Below are 27,089 nucleotides of genomic sequence, written 5' to 3' on the forward strand. Positions count from 1 at the left end.
CGCTGGACCTCTGAACGTTCTTCACACCACGAACAGCGAACTGTAAACAGCGCTTACATTACGATGCTGGCAACTCAGAGAGTTGTGCCGACCGAAAAACACCGCACCGCGATGCTAAATGAAATATCGCGCTCCTTCGTGTACATCCAAGAAGGGCCGAACAAAACCGGGTGACGGACAAGGCCTTGACCCGCACACACTGCACGCGTGAAGTTTGGCACGCCGTGGCCGACCCTGGTTAAGGGTTTTTTGGCGGTGTTCGTAGCGACAAGCAATTCGCTGTAGAAACGGCTTACGAAGTCACCGCCAAACTTTTAATAGCGGGCCGACCGGTCCGCTGGAACAGTGAACAGAAAGATGAAAACCCAAACACTCTGATTAAATAAAAGTCGGTACTTATCTTTATTAACGAAGATACAGAAACACAGTAGTGATCTCCGTGTCTACAGAGATCTGTCTAGTTCGAGTCGGAGCGGCTAGGTCAGCGTCGGCTGACGACAAACAACAACTCTGCTGCGATGAACACACAACTGACTAGCAAGTACACAATTCGGTGGCGAGTATACAACTGAGCGGCGAATACAGAACTGTCCTAGCGCTCGCGATTCCAGCGCTTAAGAAACCAGAAGCCAGCGGTGGCGCGCGCAGACTTGCGGCGATTTCCTGTCTCGCTGGCGCTGCTTATGCGGACGGCGTCCGGACTTTGATGCTGCCAACCTTTTGGCAGCGGGCTCGGGTGGCATTACTGGCTAGGATATAACACTCCTCCCCCCCCCCCCCAAATCGCCGCACCGTCGTTGAATAATGACGTGGCGAGCGTCGACGGCGGGGGAGGGGTCTGGCCGCAGGCGTAGCAGAAGAGACCGGGGGGGAGACTGTTGTCGGTGGCAGTCCCCGGTCCGCACCCCAGCATTGGCTGCGCGGGGCCTCGGGAAACACCGACTGAAAACCGAGGTCAGGGTGCACGCCTGTGACCACGGGCGCAGCTTCTGGTACTGGACGCGACGGGGCGTCGGGACCCACGAAGAGAGGCAGCGTCTCCTGACGCTGCGTCGACGGCTGCTGAGTGGGCGCCGGACAAGGCGCTGCGGTGTCAGACTCCTTGGGGGTGCCCAAGGAAAGCGGCTGCAGGACAGGCTGCACAGCCACCGCTTGGGACGGCGGCCCGGCTGAGGGGTCGACGTCCATCAGCTCCGAAGGCGGTGGCGGCGGAAGAGGGACCGCAGGCGCCGGAGCGACAACCTGGGGCGCTCCCGGATGAAGCTGCGCGGGAGGAATCAACGGGACGGGCTGTCGGCGTGGTAGCGGCGACGGCTGCTGCTGCTGCCCTGGGGGCGGCAGCGAAGTCGGAAGGCGCGGCTGGAACCCGCCGCGGACCAAATCTGTGGACAAAGAACGAGCGGCAGAATCCAGGCGGCCAGCGCGGCGCAACTGGTTCTGATGCCTCCTGTGCACCCCAGTAGCACCTTGAACAGTATAAAAACCGCGACCCTGGACACTTATCACGGTACCACGTTCCCAACGACGGCGACCGTGATAAACTCTGAAAAAAACGGCGTCGTTGCGCTGAAAACGCGTGCGATGCTCAGAAGCGGCGGGTCGATCCGGGGGGTGCAACAACCGTAGTAGGGTGCGATGACGACGGCCGTGGAGAAGCTCCGCAGGCGAAGGGCCGTCGCGTGGCGTGGTCCGGTACGACGACAGGAACGTGATGAGGGCCTGCTGACGAGAGTGCGTAGCACGAAGGCGGTCCATATGATCCTTGAATGTGCGTACAAAACGTTCCGCTGCACCATTCGATTGAGGGTGGAACGGCGGAGTAAGAACATGGCGAATGCCATTGGCAGAAAAAAACTTTCAAATTCAGTAGAGGTAAATTGTGGACCATCGTCAGACACTAAAACTTCTGGAAGACCCCCAATACAAAAAATTGAAGTCAACGCCTGTATAGTTTGTGCAGACGTTGTAGACTGCATGGGCACAACAAACGGAAAATTACTAAATGCATCTATCACGATGAGCCAACGAGAATTCCAATATGGACCAGCGAAATCAATATGAACTCGCTGCCAGGGACCGGCAGGGCGTGCCCCCTCAAAATAGCGTTGAGGCGGAGCATCTTGGTGTTCGGCACACGTCGAACAATCTGTAGACATCTGCGTAATCTGCTTATCAATGCCGATCCATGTACAATGACGGCGGGCAAGCTGCTTGGTGCGGACCACTCCCCAATGACCTTGATGCAACAAGTCGAGGACCTTGGATTGGAGCACTTGGGGAACCACTACACGAAGCTGGTCATTCTCGGTGCGTAACAGCAAAACTCCGTGCGAAACAGACAACAGATGACGTTGCGGATAATAGCGACGAACCACAGGATCCGATATGCCCTTTGCCTTGGACGGCCAACCACGTTGAACAAAACGTAATAGTATACTCAGATGAGGACCCGTAGCTGTCTCACGTGCCACCTGACGATAATCAATCGGAAAATCCCGGAGGGATTGATGCTCATCGGCGTCAATCTGATGGCAAGAGTCGTCAGAGGAATCGAAGACATCATCCGCAGCAATCGGCAATCTAGAAAGCGCGTCAGCGTTTGCATGCTGAGCTGTAGGGCGATACAGTATCTCATACTGGTATTGTGATAACAAAAGAGCCCAACGTTGTAGTCTCTGAGCTGTCCGCTGAGGAACTGGTTGAGACGGATGAAACAGTGACGTCAGGGGCTTGTGATCTGTTACTAAATAGAATGGTCTACCATAGAGGTAGTGATGGAATTTTGTGACACCGAACACAATAGCCAACGCTTCCTTGTCCAATTGGCTATAATTACTCTGAGCTTTGTTTAGCAATTTAGATGCGAACGCAATAGGACGTTCGGTGTTACCGACTCGGTGAGACAACACAGCACCGAGGCCGAAAGAAGAGGCATCACAAGCTAACACCAGAGGCTTGTTAGGGTCGTAATGGACCAGACAACGATCATTCAATAAAGCCTCTTTAAGCTGCTGAAAGGCTGATTGGCAATCAGCTGACCACACAAACGGAACATTCTTACGGCGGAGACGATGCAACGGTGCAGCAATCTGTGATGCATTAGGTATAAACCTAATATAATATGTCAATTTGCCAAGAACTGCTTGCAATTCCTGCAGATTGCGAGGGGCGGGCAAGTCACGAATAGCTGCTAAATGTGACTGGGAGGGATGAATGCCTTGAGCATTAATAACATGTCCCAGATACTCCAGCTCCGTAAGGAAAAATGAACATTTATCGATGTTGCAACGTAGGCCTGCCTGAGACAACACTTTAAACAAACACTCCAAATTACGGAAATGTTCAGCAGGCGTCCGACCGGACACAACAATATCGTCTAAATAGTTGCAACACGATGGCACATTAGCCAGAAGTTGTGACAAAAAACGCTGAAAAACAGCTGGAACTGACGCACAACCAAAAGGCAAACGCAGAAAACGGAACAACCCCAACGACGTGTTTATGACAAAATACTGTTGTGATTGCTCGTCGAGGGGCAATTGCAAATATGCTTCACGGAGATCAATTTTGGAAAAGAAACGAGCTTCCCCTAACTTGTCCATCAGCTCGTCCGGTCTAGGCAAAGGAAAAGAATCAATGACAGTCTGAGGATTAACTGTCGACTTAAAATCAGCACACAAACGTAACTTGCCAGACGGTTTCTTTATAATAACTAAGGGAGAAGCCCACTGGCTCGCTGAAACGGGTTGAATAACACCGTTGTTTTGCCAACGACGAAGTTCATCTTCTACAGGTGCCCGGAGGGCGTGAGGCACTGGACGAGCACGAAAAAATCGAGGCTGAGCATTATCTTTTAACGTAATATGAGCGGCAAAGTTCGCAGCACAACCTAGTTCGTCTTTAAATATGTCACTGTATCGTTTACACAAATCGGTTATGCTGTCTTGAGGAACAACAACAGAATTAATTTGCAAAACATTGTCCTGGATAGACAGGCCAAACAAGTCAAAACAGTCTAATCCGAAAATGTTTACACTGTCTGTAGCGCGGAGCACTGTGAATGAAACTGTTTTGGTATTGCCACGGAATGTGGCTGGCACGCTACATACACCTAACACAGGAATTTGTTCTCCACTATAAGTAGCCAAAGAATGTTTTGCCACTGAAAGTTTAGGGCGGCCGATAGCCGCATACGTAGCACTGTTTATGAGAGTCACAGACGCACCAGTGTCTAATTGAAAATTGAAGGTCTTATCCTGGATGCGTAGCTTCACAAATAGTTTATTACACTGTCTCTGGATCGGTGCAGTGGAGGCGGAAGACACAAAATCAGCGCGTTTAGCGCGTGTTCGCTGCTTACGACAACTCGTGGGTTGGGCGGGTGGAACAACAACTCCCGCTTCACTTGCAGTCTGTACATTACTTTTTACAGCGTTTGAATTACGCTTGGGTCGCATAGCAGAGGGCTGGGTGGGTGGCTTATTGCGAACAAGTTTATTACCCACACGAACCGTGGAAGAGTCTTTAAACGCGACCTTTTGGGCGGGCTGGCTTTGAAGAACATGAATATCCATGGGCTGGGCAGCACTAGAATTGTTCTTGCGTTTACGCAAACAAACAGTCTGGATGTGTCCTTTCCTTTGACAAAAGTGACAAACCGCGTTTCTTAACGGGCAACGTTCACGAGGATGAGCAAGAACACACTTAGGGCAAGACTTAACTCTATCATTTTGCACACGCGGCTGACGAATGTGTTTAACATGACGCGTCCGGCTAGTGTTTACAGTCTGACTCTGCCGGTGGGGCCGCGGGCGTGACATAACTTGCTTAGCACAGGCAATTTGAGAAATACATGGCTGATCTAACTCACACTCAGCATAGTCAAAAGTATCTTGGGCTTCAGTGATGTTCATCACAGTCTCTAATGACGGGTCAGGCAACTTTAAGACAGCAGCACGAATACGAGAATCTGCAATGTTTTGAGTAATAGCGTCTCGTAACATGACATCACTGTAGGAAGCTCCACACACACAATTAAATCGGCACTGACGGGTGAGGCCTCGTAATTCTGTTAACCACTGTTTATTAGATTGATGTGGCAGTTTCTTTAATCTGAAGAACTTGAATCTGGCTGCTGCCACATGAACTCGCGACTCGAAATACTCAGCAAGCTTGTTAACAACAACGTCATAGTCTAAAGCTTCAGGCTTGGATTCCGGGAACAACTTACAAAGTAGTCGATAGACTTCCACGCCTGCAGTGGAAATTAAATAAAGCTGCCGCTCAGTACCCGTGATTTTGTAGACTGCCATGTGTGCCTGCAACTGCGCGAAATATTCTCGCCATTCTTCTCTTGATGCATCAAAAGCACGGAAAGGTGGTGCTGCCTGTGCTTGTTCCTTTTGTGTTGGAGGATTAGCCGCTTGTTTGGCGATTGCTTCCACCAGACTTTGTATTTGCTGACTCTGTAACAAGATCAACTGTTGTAATTCGGCAGACATAGTGAACACAAATTAAACCAGCCCCCAAAATTTTATCGCTATAATTAGTATAACCAGAAACAAGTTGAACCAGCCCTGCACACGAGTTCGGAAGTCCTCGTCGCCAGTTTTGTGGCGGTGTTCGTAGCGACAAGCAATTCGCTGTAGAAACGGCTTACGAAGTCACCGCCACGCTTTTAATAGCGGGCCGACCGGTCCGCTGGAACAGTGAACAGAAAGATGAAAACCCAAACACTCTGATTAAATAAAAGTCGGTACTTATCTTTATTAACGAAGATACAGAAACACAGTAGTGATCTCCGTGTCTACAGAGATCTGTCTAGTTCGAGTCGGAGCGGCTAGGTCAGCGTCGGCTGACGACAAACAACAACTCTGCTGCTGCGATGAACACACAACTGACTAGCAAGTACACAATTCGGTGGCGAGTATACAACTGAGCGGCGAATACAGAACTGTCCTAGCGCTCGCGACTCCAGCGCTTAAGAAACCAGAAGCCAGCGGTGGCGCGCGCAGACTTGCGGCGATTTCCTGTCTCGCTGGCGCTGCTTATGCGGACGGCGTCCGGACTTTGATGCTGCCAACCTTTTGGCAGCGGGCTCGGGTGGCATTACTGGCTAGGATATAACAAAGGGTATAGAATCGGAATTGGGGAACTTACAACGACAACGTTTATTAACGACACAAGGCAAACTTCATAACGTATGCTTTTGACGTTTATTTGCTAGGGAAATTATATACATACAAATACCTCAAACAATGTAAAGAAATAAACGGAGCCTGTTTACCTCACCCATTATGGTTTTTTTTCTTACGAACTAATAAAGTCATGAAGGACAGTGTTTTCCTTCTTCTTTAAAACTGACAAATTCATTTAAAACTTTATTTAACGGAAACTGTTTCGTTAACTTATTTCTTTTTTATGTACATTGTAGGTGTCAGCTCTGTTCTCTTGCTGTAAAACCTAAATAATTTTTCGCTTTCTGATATCTAACCTCGATTTTCTAGGAACACTGTGCGCAGAAACATCAAAGTCGTCGTGGAAGATTTGCAATTTGTCTTGAAAACAGAGCACAAAAACAAAATGAAGATTATGACGAAACAAAAGCACGATGAAACTTCCTGGGAGATTAAAACTGTGTGCCGGGCCGAGACTCGAACTCGGGTCTCGTGTTCGAGTCTCAGTCCGGCACACAGTTTTAATCTGCCAGAAAGTTTCATATAAGCGCACATTCCGCTGCAGTGTGAAAATCTCATTCTGGAAATATCCCCTAGGTTGTGGCTAAGCCATGTCTCCGCAATATCCTTTCTTTCAGGAGTGCTACTTCCGCAAGGTTCGCAGGAGAGCTTCTGCAAAGTTGGAAAGGTAGGAGACGTGGTACTGGCAGAAGTAAAGCTGTAAGGACGGGGCGTGAGTAGTGCTTGGGTAGCTCAGGTGGTAGAGCACCTGCCCGCGAAAGGCAAAGGTCTCGAGTTCGAGTTTCGGTCCGGCACACAGTTTTAATCTGCCAGGAAGTTTCATATCAGCGCACACTCCGCAGCAGAGTGAAACCCTCATTCTCAAAAGCACGATATCCAGAACTATCACACGAGTGAACGCTGCGGAAATACACTGAAGCCCCAAAGAAACTGGTATAGAAATGCGTATTCAAATACAGAGATATGTAAACAGGCAGAACATGGCCTGCGGTTGGCAATGCCTATATAAGGCAGGAACGGTCTAGTGCAGTTGCTAGATCGGTTACTGCAATGGCACGTTATCAAGATGCAAGTGAGTTTGAACTTGGTGTTATAGTCGGCGCACTAGCGATGGGACACAGTACATCCGAGGCAGCGTTGAAGTGGGGATTTTTCCGCAAGACCACGAGTGTGCCATGAATATCAGGAATCCGGTAAAACATCAAAACTACGACATCGCTGCGGCTGGAAAAATATCCTGCAAGAAAGGGACCAACGACACGTCCAGAGTTGCAACAGAGTGGCTCCAGCATCACTCTTCTAAGTTAAAAGACTTCCGCTGGCTATCAGACTCCCGAGACATGAACATTATTGAACTTATCTAGGTGCCTTGCAATGTGCCGTTCAGAAGAGACCTTCACCCCCTAGTATTCTTAGAGATTTATGTACAGCCCTGCAGTATTCATGGTGTCAGCTCTTTCCACCACTACTTCAGACATTAGTCGAGTGCATGCCACGGCGTGTTGCGGCACTTCTGTGTGCTCGCCGGGGTCCTACAAAATATTAGGCAGGTTTACCAGTTTCCTTGGCTCTTTAGTGTATGTGCACTTAAGTTGCTTGCCTACGACGATACCGCCAAAACTTTCTTATCGATAAATCTGATCGTACTGTGATGTGACGTGACTGTCCGCTGACAGATTGTGTGAATGCCGCCATATGAAATGCATTGTGAAATAGTTTGGCGTCACGTGAATTGACGTGACGTGACGGCCGGTTTGAATAGGCCCTAAGCAGACAACGTCGAGTCGATGTAATTACGCAGAACGCATCGCTCACTCCAGAGATAGGTCAACACTGCACGCAGAACGCCTCGCGCAGATGGCAGGAACGTGTGGGGAGATAAGCTGTGGTGGAGTTTATGGGCAGGCGCTGTAGCGGAAATGCCGAGCGATGGAGGAGAATGCCATTCTAAACTGAAGGCTATCACATTTTCTGTAATTACTGACTGGTGGCCCTCCACACTCACACTTGCGTGGTGGCCATTCAAAAAAATCTACTGCAACCTCTGCTTTGGCTAGTATCTAAAAAGAATTTCGCCGAAAATGAATTGATTTATTTTCGCCTGGCTTGTTAACTGTTTATAACTTTCAGAGAAGAATCATGAGTGGTGAATTTTGAGTAAAACCTACACGTTTCTCTGGTTGCCATATTAAAATTTGCTTCTTTTGCCAAAACACCGCGGTGTTTACACAGTGTCACCTTATTAATACGTTGTGCTGACTCAGCTGCAAAAGAATTCTGAAAAACATTTTTATTAAGTTATTTAGTAAGCTTCTAGCTTATAGAATAGCACACTCTCGGTACAAAATAAACGTGTAATGTCTTCAGTTACGTTGTTGCAGCCCGCCCGGTTGGCCGCACGGTCTGACGCACGGCTTTCCGGGAGGTAAGGAGCGCCGGACCCCGGCACGAATCCGCCCGGCGGGTTTGTGGGGTGAGCCGTCAGTCTGTGGATGGTTTTTAGGCGGTTTTCCATCTGCATCGGCAAATGCGGGCTGGTTCCCCTTATTCCAACTACACTATGTCAGCGATTACTGCGCAAACAAGTTCTCCACGTACGGGTTCACCACCATTACTCTACCACGCAAACATAGGGTTTACACTCGTCTGGTGTGAGATGTTCCCTAGGGGTCCACCGGAGGCCGAACCGCACAATAACCCCGGGTTCGGTGTGGGGCGGCGAGGGAGGGGGCGAAGTGGACTGCGGTAGTCGGTAGTCGTCGTGGGGTTGCGGATCACTGTGGCTGCGGCGGGGACGGAGCCTCTCCGTCGTTTCTAGGTCCCCGGTTAACATAACGTAGCATAACATAACATATGTTGTTGCAAAAACACATAGTATTTCTCGTGCTATCGCTATCGATGGCCCTTAAAAATTGCTTTCTTTCCTCAAAAGAGTCTGTAGTTAGTGGAATAACACAATAGATAATGAAGTTTTGTATAATAACAATATCACAAAATACTTTCGTCTTTGCGTGCTATTATTTGTCAAAATCTCATTTCCGTATCTCAAATCGCTTATGAAAGATGAGGAATGTTGTGGATATTCCACTCTGGCTTTATCGCTGGCGCGGCGCGATCGCAAATGAGTGGGCTACATCAGATGAAATTTCTCGAAGGTGGTGACAGATAGAGACCTCCAGCCAAGTCTGAAGAAAATAAAAATAATATTTCATAGGCTGCAACATTATATGTAACGAGCACCAAAGGCAAAATCATAGCGATCTCTCTTTTTCATTACAAACTTTTTCGAATTCCGCATATTGTCTTACTTCCACGTAAATACCACAGTAACTATGACCATTAACCAAATGATGGGCACACCACCATGAATCAGACATATGAATCTATAAGTAAACCAAAAATTAATTTTTGTACCGAATAGTTTCTGTAAAATCGTGTGAGAAAGACTGCAGGGCGTGCGTTTCAATTCTGTCATTGTCGACCGGCCGAAAGAGTTTCAGACACTGTCGGTCTCCCCTTCCAAACAAACGAATGAACTCGCCTAGCACTTTGGATGAAAAATGGTCATTGTGCATCGGCCACCATATCCTACGTACGCTGTACTCTAAGACATGTGACAGAGATGTTATAAGATGTTATGCGCAGCGTTCAGTGCTGCTCTATTGGTATGTGAAATCAAGCGTCCTCTATCTCGAGCAGTTTCAGAGATATGAAGATGTAAAGCGATGAATGTTTGTAATTCCAATACCAATAATTTCTGATTTTTGATCGCAAACTCCCATGAACCACTTGTTACGCTGACTAGCCGGAATTTGTCGCCCTGTATGAGGCAATGGGCGCTTATCCAGGACGGCGGCGGCGGCCTTTTTAACGGGATGACTTTTGCCGCGGAGGCAGCGCTGTCTAAATATCGCCCTCCGCTCGGTCCAGTGCGCGCTTTAAGAGGCGAGCTGCCGGCACCGCGGGCTGCGTCGTAAAGCGTGGAGCCAGCCAACCGGCCCTGCTCATCGCGGCAGTGCGCTCCACTGGTCAAAGAGTGCAGCCGCGTCCAGGAATTGGCCGGCGCGCCCGGCCACACCCACGCTGATTCTGCCGCCGCTGCGGCCACCTGGAGTCCGCGCTGGATACGGCAGAGCAGGGCCTGTGTTTACCGAAGGCACGGCGTGTCTCTGGCACGATGCCAACTGCAGCAACAGGAAAGACTGATTCAGAAAAGCTCCTGCAACACGTTTCAGATTTATGGAGAAGTGACATTTCGTTGGGAGATCGCGTGGGTAACAAAAAAGTCGAATGCTTTTCGTTTACAGTAAAACTTTCTCAAAACGAAATAGTATGGCGCTAAAAAATTTTAGAAACTGGAGAAGTTTCCAGCTGATACAAAACACACTAGGCTATTTAAAATTTGTCAAACACCATGCACAAAAGAATAAATTTGTCATTAAGCCTTACGAACCCTTTCCCCTAAACAGCAGATGTTTCGTAAACCCCTGATTTCAAAAATAAATTACTATTGGTATTGTTCATTGTGGGGAATAGCATACTGAATCGAATTAGACGGAGAAGAAACAATTTGGACGTTAGTTTGTTTAAATAACTTTGCTGAATTATATAGATAACGAACACTCATACCTCAGAAATGAAGGGGGGGGGGGGGGGGAGGGGTGACCCATCTTTGCAAGGCACCAACGATAGGCTGAATCCATTCCTCTACGCTACATAACACAGACTGTTCAGTTCATTCCTAATAGCATTGTCAGAAAGAGGGGGCTCACAAATTCTTAGAACAGCTGCTCGAAAATAACTAAGCTTGTAGAGCCTCGGATGACAGGAGGCGGAATGCATAGAAGACACACTAGTGGAAGGTTTCCTAAAGCTATCGAACAAAATCTAATTTTCCATGAGTTGTAAAGAAAGATCTAAATAGTTTAAGATCCCGTCGGAGTTCATGATTTCGTGCGTAAAAACTAGTTTTGTATGTACGCGATTAAACGCCCCGTTTGAAAAACTCAGATTCTACGTGATTCACAAAGACGTCGACTAGGAAGACAGAAAGGGAACTCCCCATCGCCAAACCGTCCTCTTGTTTGTAAATAGCGTTGTTAAATGTAAAGTAATGGTGGGAGATGAGAGAGTAATAATCCCGTTAATTTCTTCCATTAGGAGCGATCCTTTCTCTGATAAGTATCTTTGAATAATATCTATAGTTTCCTTTAGGGAAAGGGGGGGGGGGGACATTCGTTTACAAGTTTTTTATATCGAAAGAAATGAGATTGCAACCTTTCGGGATAACTTGATCATGCAAACACGCAACCAACTCCTTACGATTACATATAAAGTAATTACTTCAAAATCTGAAGAAGAAATCTGGAGACATAATAAGCTAAGCTACCCATACCATTCACAACTTGCTGGGTTGCCGTCTTTGTGAGTATTTATTTGTGCTTGTAGCTTAGGGGCTCTAGGATTCCTTACTTTCAAACCATACAACTGCTGTCGAAGACTAATATACAGACAACTATCGAGATGATTTCTTAAAAGCTTATCGAATGCAATATTAGTTTCTGAGTCGATTGGCTGAATCTCATTTTCAGCAAAAAAGTTTTCAACCTTATTGGCATAATCACGTTAGTATATCACAACACCTGGGTTCCCATTGTCAGCCGTTACTACAGTCGCCTCGTCCTAAACTAAATTTTGTTTTACGGTCTTCAGGGTCCTATGTTAGTGGGGAGAGGAAGGCTTGTTGGCTGCTCTCTGAATAATTTCACTGGCTTTAACCGTCAATTCGATCGCGTCTTCTTTTTTCAATTGCAGGCCTGTCTAAGGTCATTTTTACGTCTGTGGCAAGGGAAGTAATCGCCCTATCGTTTAATTGTGGTGTTAACTGATATTTAGATTTTTATTCCAGAGTGGTGGTTGCTGATGACTGAAAGAAATATTAATGAGATTACTTATTGGTTCAGCAAACCGAAAGCTATGCTTCTCTCCACTGTAGGTGACACTACTTGACTTATTGTAAATTTGCCTGAGCTTATCCAACTTCCTATTTTGTCGATCACTAATCAGTTGAGCTTTATCCAATGCACATAAATCAACAAGAAATATAATAGTGTCAAAGCACTGCACATCAAAAACATTAACAGCCATAAAGTAAGCAATGTATGCTAGGACATTAAGCCTATCTTTAAGAATGTCCCACCCTTTAATTTCATTCGAAATTATAATTTTGGCTCATTTGAACATAGCGGGAGATGGGTTATCGAAACGATTAGTTTTGAGGTACCTATGCACGTATACAGGAAAAATCTTACTATTTAAACATTTCTTATTCAAGGTAATGTTCAAGGAAGCCTTCATTATTTTGTACTTATATTTGTAATATTCCAAAGTCACTTGTTTTTTTGTCCGACTATTCACGTTGTAACAAAAGTCTTTCCACTCCATTCTCAAATTTTGTGACGCTGGTACAGCAACCTTGGTAATATTACAGAGAGAATTCAGTCGAGCTTGCAAAACGGATGGTTTTACAAAACTTATTATTTCCGTGTATTTCTACCATAGTAGCTGATCTGTACTTCATGCCAGACTTCGAAGCAATGAATTCTCCCGTCTCTAGACCAGCTCTGATACGGTAGCACGAATCGATTTCCTTGCTTGTGGAATCATTCTGTGAACATTGGATCACCAACGTGTGTTATGTATGTAACATGTAGATTACCCATTGAATATTCGAATGTTAATTAAAATGTCACAGACGTTTTAAACTGATAATGTATCAATATGTGTACAGTATCTAATTTTGTTTAAAAAAATCAAGTTTTTTGAATAAAATTCGATGTTTGTTCCAGTTTTTTCCCGATTTCGAAAATTCTCGCTTTTTCTAAATTTTCAAGATTTCAGAGTCCGCTGGACACCCTGATGTATGTATTGTGGTGTAATGAAGTGACACACATTTCGCAGCCCTCGATGCAAGTGGGGATCGATAACTTCATTAATATATGGACAACTTCGTAAACTAGATTTACTAAAATCAATTATTTTATCCATAACTATTTATAGTTTGTGATTACGATGACTCTTAAATTTTTTACATGAAAGTCTGTGAATAGATGTCTTTAAGTTATACTAAATCTGTATCAAGTAATAAAAAAAATCTATGTGACAACGAGGTAAATATTTTATACCGCTTTGTCCTTCTTCGTTGTGGAGATTTGCTGTGATATATACTCCAGTTATGTTTGTTATGCTGTAGAAAAGAGACATGTTTAGTTGAAAATAATGGGTTAAAGGAGCGAATGGGTGTTAAATGTCGTCATTCCGATATCTGAAGTATTCAAAATACGTAAATTTTAAATGGAGACAGTTTATTTCATTTTATAGTTAGTGATTCATTCCAAAAATCATAACTCTGGAATTAGGAGATATTTTTCGCACAGTAAAAACCGTTGGACGTAGTCATACTCTGAAAAGAAGACCATGGGCCCAATTCAATATTATCAACTAAGTAAAAAAGTTGCGTTTTTATTAAAGTGAACACAGACTTCAGTGACATTTTTTCAGAGTAATGATAAAAGTCCATTCAGAGGACAACCTCATATAACTGTTACTGAAGTGGCGCGTTAATTATGTTGATACTAGTGCAATAATTCAGGCAAACCGCGTTTTTAAGGTACCAGAGACGATGTCAGCTAGGACATTTGATCAAAGGAACTAAAAAAGTAAACTAATTATCTCTTAAGATGGATGACCTTCACAGTTTTGTTTGACATAATGTTTCATTTTTAATTATTTTGTGCAGGTAATATCTAAAACAAACACTACAGCACCTACAATCCGTGGCACACGTTCTTGTTGACATAGTGATTCGTCTCCTAAACAACCCCTAAAGCCAAAAAATCTAGGTGTCATAACGATTTTTGCACTTACTGTACAAGGAGATAGTGCAGTAAGAGAGTAAACATCATGATGATGCATGCCACGCGATCAAAAGGTTTCGTTTCTGACGAACACAAGAAAAAAGCCTTCATTCCCTGAAAACTAGTGATGCATTTTCATTATTCGTACCTCGTGTAGAGGAAACAAGACTTATCGTGTCACCAGGCATAGGAAAAAACCAGCGTGCTCGAGTCAGGAAGACTGTGCTAGGGCTCAAATGTGAATACGTGCCGCCCGGTACGTACTCAATGGACCGCTGCAATTGGCTGGTCCGCCACCCTGCGCCCGCTATTGGATAATGGCAGGTTTCCTCTGCTCGCCACCTGGTCCCCTGCCCTGCCTCTTAGTCAAGTCAGTGAGGCACCAAGGGCAGTGGAAAACGACAGCAAACCACTGACCGCGCCGCACGTCCCGCAAAGGTGACAAAGTAGCTATAATGGTACTAGTCGCACAATTTCCGTTATCCCAATATCTAACCTGTCTGTCAATGTAAGAGCTTGTAAAAGAAGGAATATGTCAAGGTCACGCAACAGCAAACTGCATGGTCTACTCAACATAATCCACCAGACAAATATCGTCTACTGCTCTACTTGTAGCAATAGTAAACAGTCAATCAGTTGCGTAACGGAAGGTTTATTAAAACCCCTTTACCATGGTTTGAACGTTTATAAAAACGTCTTCTTCAAAAGGAAATATTGGAATGTATGTTGTGGCAGAGGTACGTTTAAATATAGCCGAAAGGTGTTAGTCAAATATAAAATTTCACATCCATATTAAATTAAAACATGCAGAACATTGTTGTTGTCATATGCTATTTCGTCATCAATGAGTGCACAAATTGTTCGTTACTGAGGAAATACCATATGACAACAGCCATGTTGTTCATTTTTAATTATTATGGACGTGAAGTTTTATATGACTGACGCCTCTCGGCTGTTAACATCCTCTAGCACTTTTTGAAATTCTAAGATCCAAAGTTAAATATTGAACTTCAGATTCTCAATAAGCACCTCATTTCCTACACATGATTTCGACCATTCAGAGCCGCGTCAAATGTTTCTCTGGTCCATTTCATTTCTTACTTTTAGACAAAACGTTTCACAAAACATCAAAGCGTTTTCTATTTTGAAAACTATTTTTTGTTTTCCAGATTTGTTCAGAGAGCATTAAGGTTATGACATCTCATTTCCTTTCCTTGCGTCTTCTCGAAATATCCTGAATTTAGTGCCTGATTTGAAGGAAGCTTTTGACAGTTAAATTTACAGCAACGCAGCTTTTTATGCGCAAAATAGGCAGGCCTTGAAGAGATGAACTTTTTGGAACTTCATTTAAACAGCTAGCAGCAGCTGCCAGTGAAATATTTAAGAATTTTCCTCAAATCACTGATTACGTTCAAACAATCAAATTTGCTATCCCATTTATCCATTTCGCACTTTTCCTTTGGCCATGAAAATTCGGCCAAAACCCCATTGCCTAATTTATTGGAACATTTGAACAAAAACAAAGCAAACAAATTTTGTAGAAACTTTTTCACGTAACAGTTATTGAAATGAGTGCAAGTCCTTGCAACGCCGATTTACTCCCAACGCAGCAATAGCAGAGCAATTGAAATGTAGCAGTAAGACCAAAAAAAAAAAAAAAAAAAAAAAAAAAAAAAAAAAAAAAAAAAAAAAAAAAAAAAGTTGACTTTTACTTTCGTTTCAGCACAATCAAACTGTATCTATATGCTCGAAATCGTCCTAATCATAGATGATTGAACAGTTCAGTTTACGTAAGTGCACTGTAGTGGCAGAAAATGTATCCTTACATAATTTTCAACCAATAATTGTGCAAATAATTATTTGACTAATTCTTCTGACTACTAATTACAGAAGCACAATGGCTCGTTACTCATGCTTATAATTCAGGACAGAGAAACAGATTTGAGATGAAATAATCCATATGGACAAAGCCACAGTTAGATTTCATTTTAAGAATTGTAATCGCAATTACAGCGCGTATGTAATTACTGAATGGCGAATCTGTATTTCTGAGTGGGGCCTAAGTGAGGTGTAGTAGACCTTCAGACCTATACTCTAGCTGTTACGAGGTAGAAAGATTTCGGCAGCGCCTCTAGCTTCGTCAAGCAGTTTCACACTTGCTTATCATAATGTATGTCCACAAGTACTCGTATGGGCACCTTTCCCAACATACAGGGTTATTACAAATGATTGAAGCGATTTCACAGCTCTACAATAACTTTATTATTTGAGATATTTTCACAATGCTTTGCACACACATACAAAAACTCAAAAAGTTTTTTTAGGCATTCACAAATGTTCGATATGTGCCCCTTTAGTGATTCGGCAGACATGAAGCCGATAATCAAGTTCCTCCCACACTCGGCGCAGCATGTCCCCATCAAAGAGTTCGAAAGCATTGTTGATGCGAGCTCGCAGTTCTGGCACGCTTCTTGGTAGAGGAGGTTTAAACACTGAATCTTTCACATCACTATGCGTGAAACTTGCCCGCACGCGTTCAACCGTTTCTTCGCTCACTGCAGGCCGACCCGTTGATTTCCCCTTGCGGAGGCATCCAGAAGCTTTAAACTGCGCATACCATCGCCGAATGGAGTTACCAGTTGGTGGATCTTTGTTGAACTTCGTCCTGAAGTGTCGTTGCACTGTTATGACTGACTGATGTGAGTGCATTTCAAGCACGACATACGCTTTCTTGGCTCCTGTCGCCATTTTGTCTCACTGCGCTCTCGAGCGCTCTGGCGGCAGAAACCTGAAGTGCGGCTTCAGCCGAACAAAACTTTACGAGTTTTTCTACGTATCTGTAGTGTGTCGTGACCATATGTCAATGAATGGAGCTACAGTGAATTTATGAAATCGCTTCAATCATTTGTAATAGACCTGTACAGTCTTATTGTCATTACACGTTTACAAAATACTCATCACTCCATCACAATTCCGCTTGCCTTCCTCACTTGCCACATTCCTACTCCCATGTGTTGGAACGCAGCAAACGGCTATTTTCAAAAGATCTATAATGCCCTGTAAATCACTCGCAAAATAAGATTTGTTTACAAATATTTTTCGATATACATGTGTTCATTGCCTTGCTATATTTCCATGACAAATTATTTTACGTGTAAACGTTTTAAATAAAATTTGAATATAATACTTCACTAATAGAACACGCAGAGGTGTCCAAACGTCTGAGAAAGAGCATGAAAGACGACATCAAGACGTATGAAGAAGACAAGCTAAAAGTCAGTCTTGAGAATAAATCCAGTTTAAAGAAAGTTAAGCGAATGCTTATGATTGGAAGGAATCAGCTAATAGCATTAGACACAGATCAAGGCCGAATTACAGACAAGAAAAAAAATACTTGAATATATTGGAAATTTCTGTACTAACCTGTACAGTAAAATCTGTATGATACCTTGATCCTAGATGAGTTGGATGCTTCTGTCTCCCAAATTCCAGAAATACTCGCATCAGAAGTCAAACATGCAATAGACAATATGAAAAAAGGGACTGCTCCAGGTAGTGATGACCTCCCAGTCGATGTTATAAAGCTGATGGATGAGGAATCCATAAAGCATTTAGCTTCGATATTTTCAGGTTGTTTGCACTGTGGAACATTATCAAGAGACTGGAATGAAGCCAAAATAACTCTAATACATAAGAAAGATAGTTCCAAACAGAACTATAGCCCTATCAGCTTACTTTCCATAGTGTACAAAGTTTTCACTACGATCTTGACTACGAGATTGAGCACTACACCCGACCAGGCTCAAACCATTGAGCAAGCACAGTTGACCATATCTTCACGCTATGGGAAATAATTAGTAGAACAAGTGAGTACCATCTACCCCTTTGACTTGCTTTTATAGACTTTGAAAAGGCCTTTGATTCGTTACTCAGCTACGTTTGCGGCTCTAAAAGAACATGGAATAGAACATGGCTATATAAAATCCTACATATCATTTACAAATCTTCCACAGCCTTTGTGAGCGTTGCCGAAGATACTGATGAATTTCCTACTGAAAAGGGTGTAAAGCAACGTGATTCTATATCTCCCAAGCCATTTTCAGCAGTCTTAGAAAAAGCCATGTCTAAATTGAATTGGGTCGGAAGTGGAATTCATGTTCTCGGAAAAAGACTGAACAATTTGAGGTTTGTGTATGATATTGCCCTATTTGCAAATTACATAAAATAACTTCAAGTATTAGTTAACGAACTTAGATTAGTGTACTCTGAAGTTGGACTAAAAATGAACATTGATAAAAGCAAGGTAATGATCAATGAACGGACAACTGAGGGAAGTATATCGGTTGGAAGTTACGACTGTACCTTGCACTACATATTGAAGTTTGAATAGTTTGTCTTGAGCCCCGCCCCCCCCCCCCCCCGTGCTATGGCACGAAAATATAGAAAAAAATATATATTTGTTACACGTAGCGTATTTGAGAGGCCCAGAGATGTGCCTGGCTACGTTTTTCGTCATAGGGCGCCAGCTCGCACCTATCGTAAACTCAATTTTTAATGCTGAAATAAAATATAAAAAGACAATGCAGGCAGGTACTGCAATGAAATTTAAAAAATATTGAGTCATTCACGATGATTTATAACTTCAGCAAATAGTTTATTTCTATGTTTCCACAAATAGTCTTAAGTATATTGACTAAACACTTGCAGTCTGATGGGCTTTTATGTACGTAAGGGCGGCCTTTAACATTTGATGCAACAACACTTCACTACGAAATTCATTATGTCCCGATCACGGCACTGGACAGTCTGTTCACAATTCACAAAATCCACTCTTGTCTTCTGTCCTAAACCGCTATACTGCGCTCCACTTAATCGCTACATGCATACTTGTCCCCGAATGTGGTTACCAACCCACTACTACCAGATACGCGTCACGTCCGGCTCTTAGCGTCGCTCAGAACCAACTGTCCCCAAAGATCAAAGATGGCCTCCCTATGCACCCTCGAAACGACTGCCTAACTCAAAAAAAGTTTGACAAAAAGAATTACGAATATTCTAAAACACAGAAACACATATGATACATTGAGAAGTATGGAAAATTTCCGGGCAGTAACAATTTAACGTCCAATTTTTTTTGTATCTGCCACCATTTTTACACAAATAGTGTTTTTGTGGCGTGATTTTTTTCCTGAATTTTGATACTAAACATAAATAAACAAATAATACTTAACTACTCATCTACCTCTTTAAACTCTTGAATGGGGCCTCTTATTTCGTTTCTTTAAATTTGTTTATTACCAAAAACACAGTTTCTCTCAGTCGAATCCCATATTCCGACCTCTCATTCAGAAATGGTACATGTTTTGCTAAATCGCCTATGATTTCTCGATGTAGCTCTACTATACGCATCCGTAGACACTTTGTTTATATTAATCGGCCATGGCATTGCCGAGATATTAGCTTTTGAACTTTCATAAGTTTACAATTTTTAATTCAGCAATAACTTTTAAACTACATATTTTTGTGGGGTGTCTAGATAATTTAGCTTTACCTATCTTTTCTGTTCATAAGTACCAACTCACACCTCCGTGTCACTCTTAGTTCCGTTTTCATCAATTTTGTGTGGCGTATAAATTTCTCCAAGAGCGCAAACACGGCCATACGCGCCCCTGCCGAGCGTCCACTCGGGTTTTCCCAACGGCGCGTACACGCTAGCCGCTCGCCACGGTGCAGTAGCAACCACCAGCCACGTGCTCTGCGGCGGGAAACTGCCGCTCTACTCTCTTGCCACAGCTTGTACGCTCACAAAGTACACATCTTCAAAAAATCACAGAGTATATCTATCTGGGTCAACTGATAAACATGAAAGGAGATTTAAAACCAGAAAAATTACGACGAATTAAATTGGACTGACAAGCTTATGGGAGGTACTCTTCAATTTCGAAATCTAAGATGTCGGTTGAGCTGAAGAAATCTATTTTTGACCAATGTATATTGCCAATAATAACTTACAGCTGCAAAACATGGACATTCAATGAGTTCATTGCTAGGAAGCTAACAGTAGCCCAAAGAGGAGTGGAAAGATCAATGTTGGGTTACACGAAAAAAGGACAGGAAGAGAGCAGTTGAAATAAGACGAACAATGAAGGTCACCGACATAATGGAAAGAGTGAATACATTGAAATGGCAGTGGACTGGTCATGTTGCTCTAACAAAAGATGGTATTAGATGGTCTAAACAAGTCCTAGACTGAGCCCAATTTATCAAAAAAGACCTAGAGGAAGACCACCAGACAGTTTGGACAGAGATATAAGGAAGACAGTGGGATTCAATTGGGAAGTTCAGGATCGCAAGAAATGGGAGATCTTACTGGGATGCTTTGTTAGACGCTGACTCAAAGAGGCCACATCATTAAGTTATAGAACTGGCTGATGATGAATGAATGATGAATGGATAACTTCACTAAAACTTGAAAGTATGTACTGGAAGTTGTTGAAGTTACATAAAGGGCCAACACATAGCACAAAAAACTCGATAATTTGCGTATACACGCAGTAGTTCGTAAATAAAATTATATGTCTAGCAGTGCAAGTTACCTTGTCATATATTAAAATAGACCATAGTTTGGAAAAATGAACTTACGATACTTGAAATATTAAGCTCACTGTTTTCACTGCGGGTGGATAATTATTGATGACTTTAGTGTATTTAGAAGTTATGTCAGTTAGCTTCATAATATTTTTCTTGAAAAGTGACACATATCCTTAAAAGATTGCTTATTTTTTGTAAAAAAATTAGGACAGGGGAAAAATTTCATAAGGTGTTAGGGACACCGCTCAACTGGCGCCTTCTTGGTTGACAAAGTGAACTGGTTCCTTAGTTGAGGTGCTTTTTAATGAAACAAGAATCAATGAGTAAAAGTTATAAAATTGTCTTATGTGAGGATGATTACTTATAAAAAAAAGCTCACTGAGATCTTTTTTCCTACATTTTAGGTTGGTAGGAGGCTTCAAAAAGTTTCGAAATGTGTGTTACCCTGTTGCTGTTGTCAGCCAGGGTTTGGAAGATGTTCAAACCATTCTAGGAGTTCCCCTTATGTCAGCTTATGAAACACATGTAGTTACGATATGTTGCACTGAAGTGGTGTTCTACAAGCTTCACATATTTCTGGATCATCCAGCCGGGTACGAAATTGTGTGCCAATGGACACTGGAAAATGGAAGATTAGGGTTTTATGAGCCGTCAGCTATGACGACAGTACATCTACATAGGCACCGATGGGGAAATAAATCGTCCGTCTCCTCTTCAGAGGTCCCATCACGAGACTGAACAAAACCACGGAAAATATAAATCTGCATTGGCTGGGCGGAGAACCGACTCTTGTACCTGCTCAAGGCCAGTATCTTTATCATTTCACCACTTCTCTCACAAGGAAGCTTGTATTAAATTTAGGGAAGCAATTTTACAATGGTTATATTGTAAATCTGGTGAGGTAGGCATATTATTTTGCTCACTCTGTAACTTCTGTTTCTTACGTAAATGTCGATACGCATAGCTCACACGGAGCAAAAACATGGTGCTGAGTATTGTTTGACTATTGTTACAATATATTTGTTTTGCTACACCGCCTCTGCCTGAGAGCGTAAGCAAAGTTACACGCATTATAAGTTGAGCAGTGTTGAATAGCAGACGTATTTTGAAGAATGATCAGAAAATTTTCTTTGTAAGTGTGATATGAGATTGCTGGAATTGGAGTACGAACATTTTTGATGCATTTATGGAGAGAGAAGCTAAGGAAATTATTTGTGAGTTTTTCTGAAATGTTGAAAGATTGAGGTACACGCGCCAGTGTGTAGCATTACTCTATGTTACAGAGATTTTAGTAACGAAGCTCAGATAGTAAGATTGTTATATGGATTGCTCTGAACGGAAGATGAGATGAACATTGCGTTGATTGTTGAAGTATTACTTTTTATTATAGAGTTTCTTTTGACTTTTGTCAGAAGTCATTTCTTATCATTTAAAATTCATACCTTTCGTTCAGTTTATTACGTATGTACACACATTACACTTTGTGGTACAGAATTTTCAATCGTAGATTTTGATGTTGCTTTTCTGCTATATGCTGTGCACTGCTTTTGAGAAAATTGCAAAAAATATTTGTCAATAGACGAGGTAAGTGAAATTACAGTTTAGGATCAGGAAGTTCTTTGCAAGTTCAGTTGCGCATTTATTTCAGTTATATTCAGGTTATATTCAGCGTAGCATTTCATTTTTATAGAAACAGTTAGCTTCAATTTGTAGACAACTTTGAGCAAATCATATTAAGTTTTTTGTAATTCAGTATAGTCAGAGTTCCGCCCAGTACACTAGTTTAAGTTAGGAATTACTTTGTTTGGTAATCAATTTTGAGAAGTTTTGGTAGATAGTTTTTGAAAGATAGAGAGAAGCAGATAGAGAGAAATAGACAAGTGCTTAAGTTACATTCTATCACAGACACGAAAGGTGACATACACTGTTAACAATTATTGCTTTCGCTTAATCACAGCCTCAAAAATCAATTGTGAATGGGCTGAAGTAGTTATTCTGATTAAATAAAATACTTCGTCACCGTCCCGTCTACTACAATGAAGAAAGTTAGGTGAGAACCCTTTGTTTTCATGGCACAAAACTCTTATAACGTATACAGAACAAATCTCTAATATAGGGAAAACCTTTGAATCTTGTTGACGCTTGTAGAGGTAACAGAAAGCATAATCAGTAGAACAGGCCATCACAGGTAGTCATACAGATTGAAAGTTTTCTTTAAATAATCAATTTATGACTGACGTACTCTGTTTTGAATAATAAGAGGTGTGCAGAGGTAATAATGAGTAGTAATAGAAAATTGAACTGTCGTAATGAGAAGGCAAGCCTTCAATACTGGTAATGTGAATAATCTGACTTCAAGAATTTTGAACAGTATAAACAGTCTGAATAATGAACTTTGACATAAAACCTACGATAATTAGTTTTGTAAAATCGATCCCAGATCCCGGAACTAAAGTTGATACACAACACAGAAAAAGCTCACTGTCTCTGAATAACATAAGTTGACCCTTATTTTATAAAAAGACATCAAAATATTTAGTCCTTATCTTTATTCTACGCAAATCTGGATACGCGTTGCACTAGTGCTACGTCTTGCGCTCTGCTATGCTGAAGTTTCAAATTACTATATCTACACAGAGACACTGGAGAAGTGCAATGAGTTCTTTTAGTTGCAAATCGAAGTATTTTCGGAAGACAATTGGTTTTTTACTTTTGAAAGAAAAACATGATCAGTTAAAAAGTGTTAGAGAAGGGTAGGGGAAAAATGGCGCTGCAATAATAAAAGAGTGACTTCAAAAATATTACCATATAATTCCTCTTCCCGTAAATAAAATATTCCATTAAATTTCCTCCTTCTCAGATCAATTACCATTATATAATCATATTACTTAAACACATCGATAAATTGAGACTTTACATTTGAAACAAAACATTACAACTGCTTCCTCACTTGAACTTCGCTAACCATTATCTGTAGCTGCACCTACGCGCACACCAAAGATGATAACCTAACCCTGCGATACAGCTTACAACATCGCTGCTCACTCACATGTAACAGCTCGAGAGCAAAGATATGACATTGAACGATCGATTAATACTCAATTAATACCTCCCAAGATAATGACGCAAGAATCACGACAGTACCATGTTTGTAACGATCAAATAGCTGTTACCAAATTAGATGCGCAGTGAAGGCAGCTTCTCTAGAAACCAAACTGCACCCAACCAATAGGAGGCTGCATCTTGATTTTTAGTGTAGTTAATAAACAACAAAGAGCAAGTACTGGAGTTGCGGTAATTATTGATGAGAAATAGGCTAATAAGATAGAATCTTACACTTTTGTAGATGACAGATTACTAACTGTTAAATTTAGAATACTTGGAAGTCATCTGACAGTAACTGGGGAATACGCCCCTGAAGAAAGCGAAAAGGAAGACAGTAAAAGATTCCATGAAGAACTAAATAAGGAAATCAGTAAATGTGTAAAAAGAGATTTAAATGGCAAAATGGGAGAAATACCAATTAAAGATGTTACAGATAGATTTGGCGACGATGCTTTGAACAATAATGGGGAGAAGCTGAGACAATTTGCAGCATTCAGAGAGTTAAGGAAAACAAATACTTTCCTTAGAAATAAAGACAGCCATAATTTTACTTGGTCCGCAAAGTGATAAATAGAAAATTGTTATCGCAAGTAACAATCTGTCGGAAAAGTGATAAATCAATGGATCATTATTTTCTAATTCCAAGAAATACATCTAACAAGGTAGAAGGAAATTGAAAGACATGAGAGATCGGACGAAGATATGTTTAAAACATGCGTATTTTAAGAAGAAAGTATAAAAACTTTACATCAATGAGGGTTATCTTCTTATCTATAAAAAACAAGAAATTAGCCAAGACATTAATGAGGAACAGGATAATATTACATAACCTGTAACAACTGTAACTAACGAAGACTGAGATAAAAAAGTGATCTAATGAAAGAAAAAAATGATTATGAATACGGAAAGAAGAAATCGGAAACGCACAACGAGACAGGAAATTAGCACATCTAGAAGGGTGACAGCAAACGGATGAAGCAACTGGCATATGTAGAGAAAACCGAAATGAACTGACGTATATTATAAGGAAAGCTGTCCAAGAATTCTGGGACGAATTTAAAAGGACCGTTGAAGATGGTATACATGGAAGACAAATGATGGCGTTTAAAGTGTTTAATCGTGTAGGTAGTGAAAAAAGAGATGTAGCAAGTATAAAGGTATTAGGGAAAGAACAATGTACGTAACCCTGCAAAGATTTTTGTCTAATAATTCCCTGGAAAAAGAAGAAGCAAACGATGACTCTATTTATGAAAATGTAGATCCCATTACCTTAGGGGAAAAAGAAGTAGCATTAAAAGACACGAAGATTAGGAAGGCAGCAAGAGAACATGGAATAAATGCAGAATTATGGAGATATGGGCGCCAAAACTAAATTAGACATTTCTGACTGTAATTAATAGATGTTGGAATTGATATCAGATTCATAGCCTCTGGTTGCATGCCCACACGAATGTTTTTCAAAAAGTGTTAAAAACAAGTGTGAAAATTATAGGGAAATAAGAGTCTCAATACAGGACATAAAATATATGCAAGCATATTAAGTAAAAAGCGTACGAGCCATTCCAGACGGTTTATTAGTAGAAGAACGAACGGCTCTAGAAAGGGACGATCCTGCACATATGCCACTTTCACAGTTAAGCAGATATTATAAAAAAAAGGGGACATAAACTTGAAGCTCATATAGCTTTGATTACGAAAACGCATTCGATCGACTAAGTAGGCAAAAATTATGGGAAATCATGACTCCAATTAGATATCGGTATCACTTCAATGAAGTGCTGAAATGGGTATATAAAGCTACAACAATCAGCTTACATGTCGAAAATGGAAGGAATAGTAAAAGCATAAGCATAGTTGTAGCTTGTCTCCTATTTTGTTCACAATTTATGTAGATGATCTAATTAGAGCATGGATGTATAAAATTAACGGAGGCATTTGTATTGCATAAAATGTTACGCTTAAGGGGAAGTTTTTTGCTGATGATCAGATTATTATAAGTAGAAATGAAGGAAAGATTCAAAGAGCAGTGTATATGTTACAGCCGTTCTGTGAGAGGAATAATCTTAAAATTTATGGAAAACAAAAACAATGGCCTTCAGAGGTAAGATGTTGGGACCAAAATGGTGATCAGCGATAATATGTTAGAACAATGTTTGAATACTTAGGAACATATGTCACTTACAAATATGAATAGGATTTTTAAAAAATCACTCAAGTTCCAGCAGAAACTTGCTGTACAATAAACAGAGCTTGAATTGCGGATGCCGGGCGGTGTGACCGAGCGGTTCTAGGCGCTTCAGTCTGGCACCGCGCGACCGCTACGGTTGCAGGTTCGAATACTGCCTCGGGCATGGATATGTGTGATGTCCTTAGGTTAGTTGGGTTTAAGTAGTTCTAAGTTCTAGGGGACTGATGACCTCAGATGTTAAGTTCCATAGCGCTCAGAGCCATTTAAATCATTTTTTGAATTGCGGATACCGCAGCCAAATGTCCACATTTTTATGAGAAGGCAAAAAACACCGCTCTGGCTGTAGACTGTTTTTATCAAAACCGCGACTGATTTCACGACAATTTAGTTACATCCTCAGGTGATCTAAACAGTGATTAGAACGGAAGTATGTTACAATTTTTTCCTTTTTGTATTAGCACAATACATAGTAAATATTGTTATACGGAGTAGAATAGATCTGCACGTCAGGTACTTACATAAATTTGTCTACAACGTTATTTTATGCCGTCCTGAAATCTCTCCCAGTCATTCATGTCATTTATAAATTAAAACCCGTTAGAAGAGGACCCAAAGACCGTCAGCTCTCTTATCACAATAGCAACTTCCACTAGAAAAAAGTGCCATAGGATTCGTTTCTTTGGAGATATTTCTGACAGAACAGGCAAATGCCTGGTTTCAAAAAACATAATCCCGGACTACTATATTCCGAAGAACAACGGCCAAAAATCTAGACTCAAGGGAAGTATACTTAGTGATAGTTTTAAGTTATCGGGTGTCTATTGCATATTTTGCCTGCTATGTGACGCCAAATATATAGGAAAAACTGGTAGAAGTTTTTCAACTTGGTTTAAAGAGCATACTCATTGCGCCAATTCAGGATAAACACTAAGTGCGCATTTACGCGACACAGGATTTCAGATCACGGCCATACACGAGAGAATGCAAATCATATATTTGGAGAATAAGGGTAACAACCTTAATATTTAATAGATAGCGATTTTCTAAGCCTTACAAACATCTTTCGAACCCTAGCAATAGTGGACACCGGAA

General features: G+C 41.8%; 1 protein-coding gene across 1 annotated transcript in view; it reads right to left on the reverse strand.

Annotated features, from left to right (window-relative positions):
• The window catches only part of LOC124560170 (proline-rich protein 2-like), a 43,729-nt gene that overhangs the window by 799 nt on the left and 15,841 nt on the right, over positions 1-27,089 (reverse strand). The window contains exons 2-3 of the mRNA XM_047130922.1: positions 10,280-10,381; positions 969-1,382 (exon numbers count right to left, since the gene is read on the reverse strand). Coding sequence (XP_046986878.1) covers positions 969-1,382; positions 10,280-10,381 — 516 coding nt within the window. The remainder of the gene's footprint in view (positions 1-968; positions 1,383-10,279; positions 10,382-27,089) is intronic.

The sequence above is a fragment of the Schistocerca americana genome, chromosome 1, assembly GCF_021461395.2.
Source record: "Schistocerca americana isolate TAMUIC-IGC-003095 chromosome 1, iqSchAmer2.1, whole genome shotgun sequence".
Taxonomy (NCBI): Eukaryota; Metazoa; Arthropoda; class Insecta; order Orthoptera; family Acrididae; genus Schistocerca; species Schistocerca americana.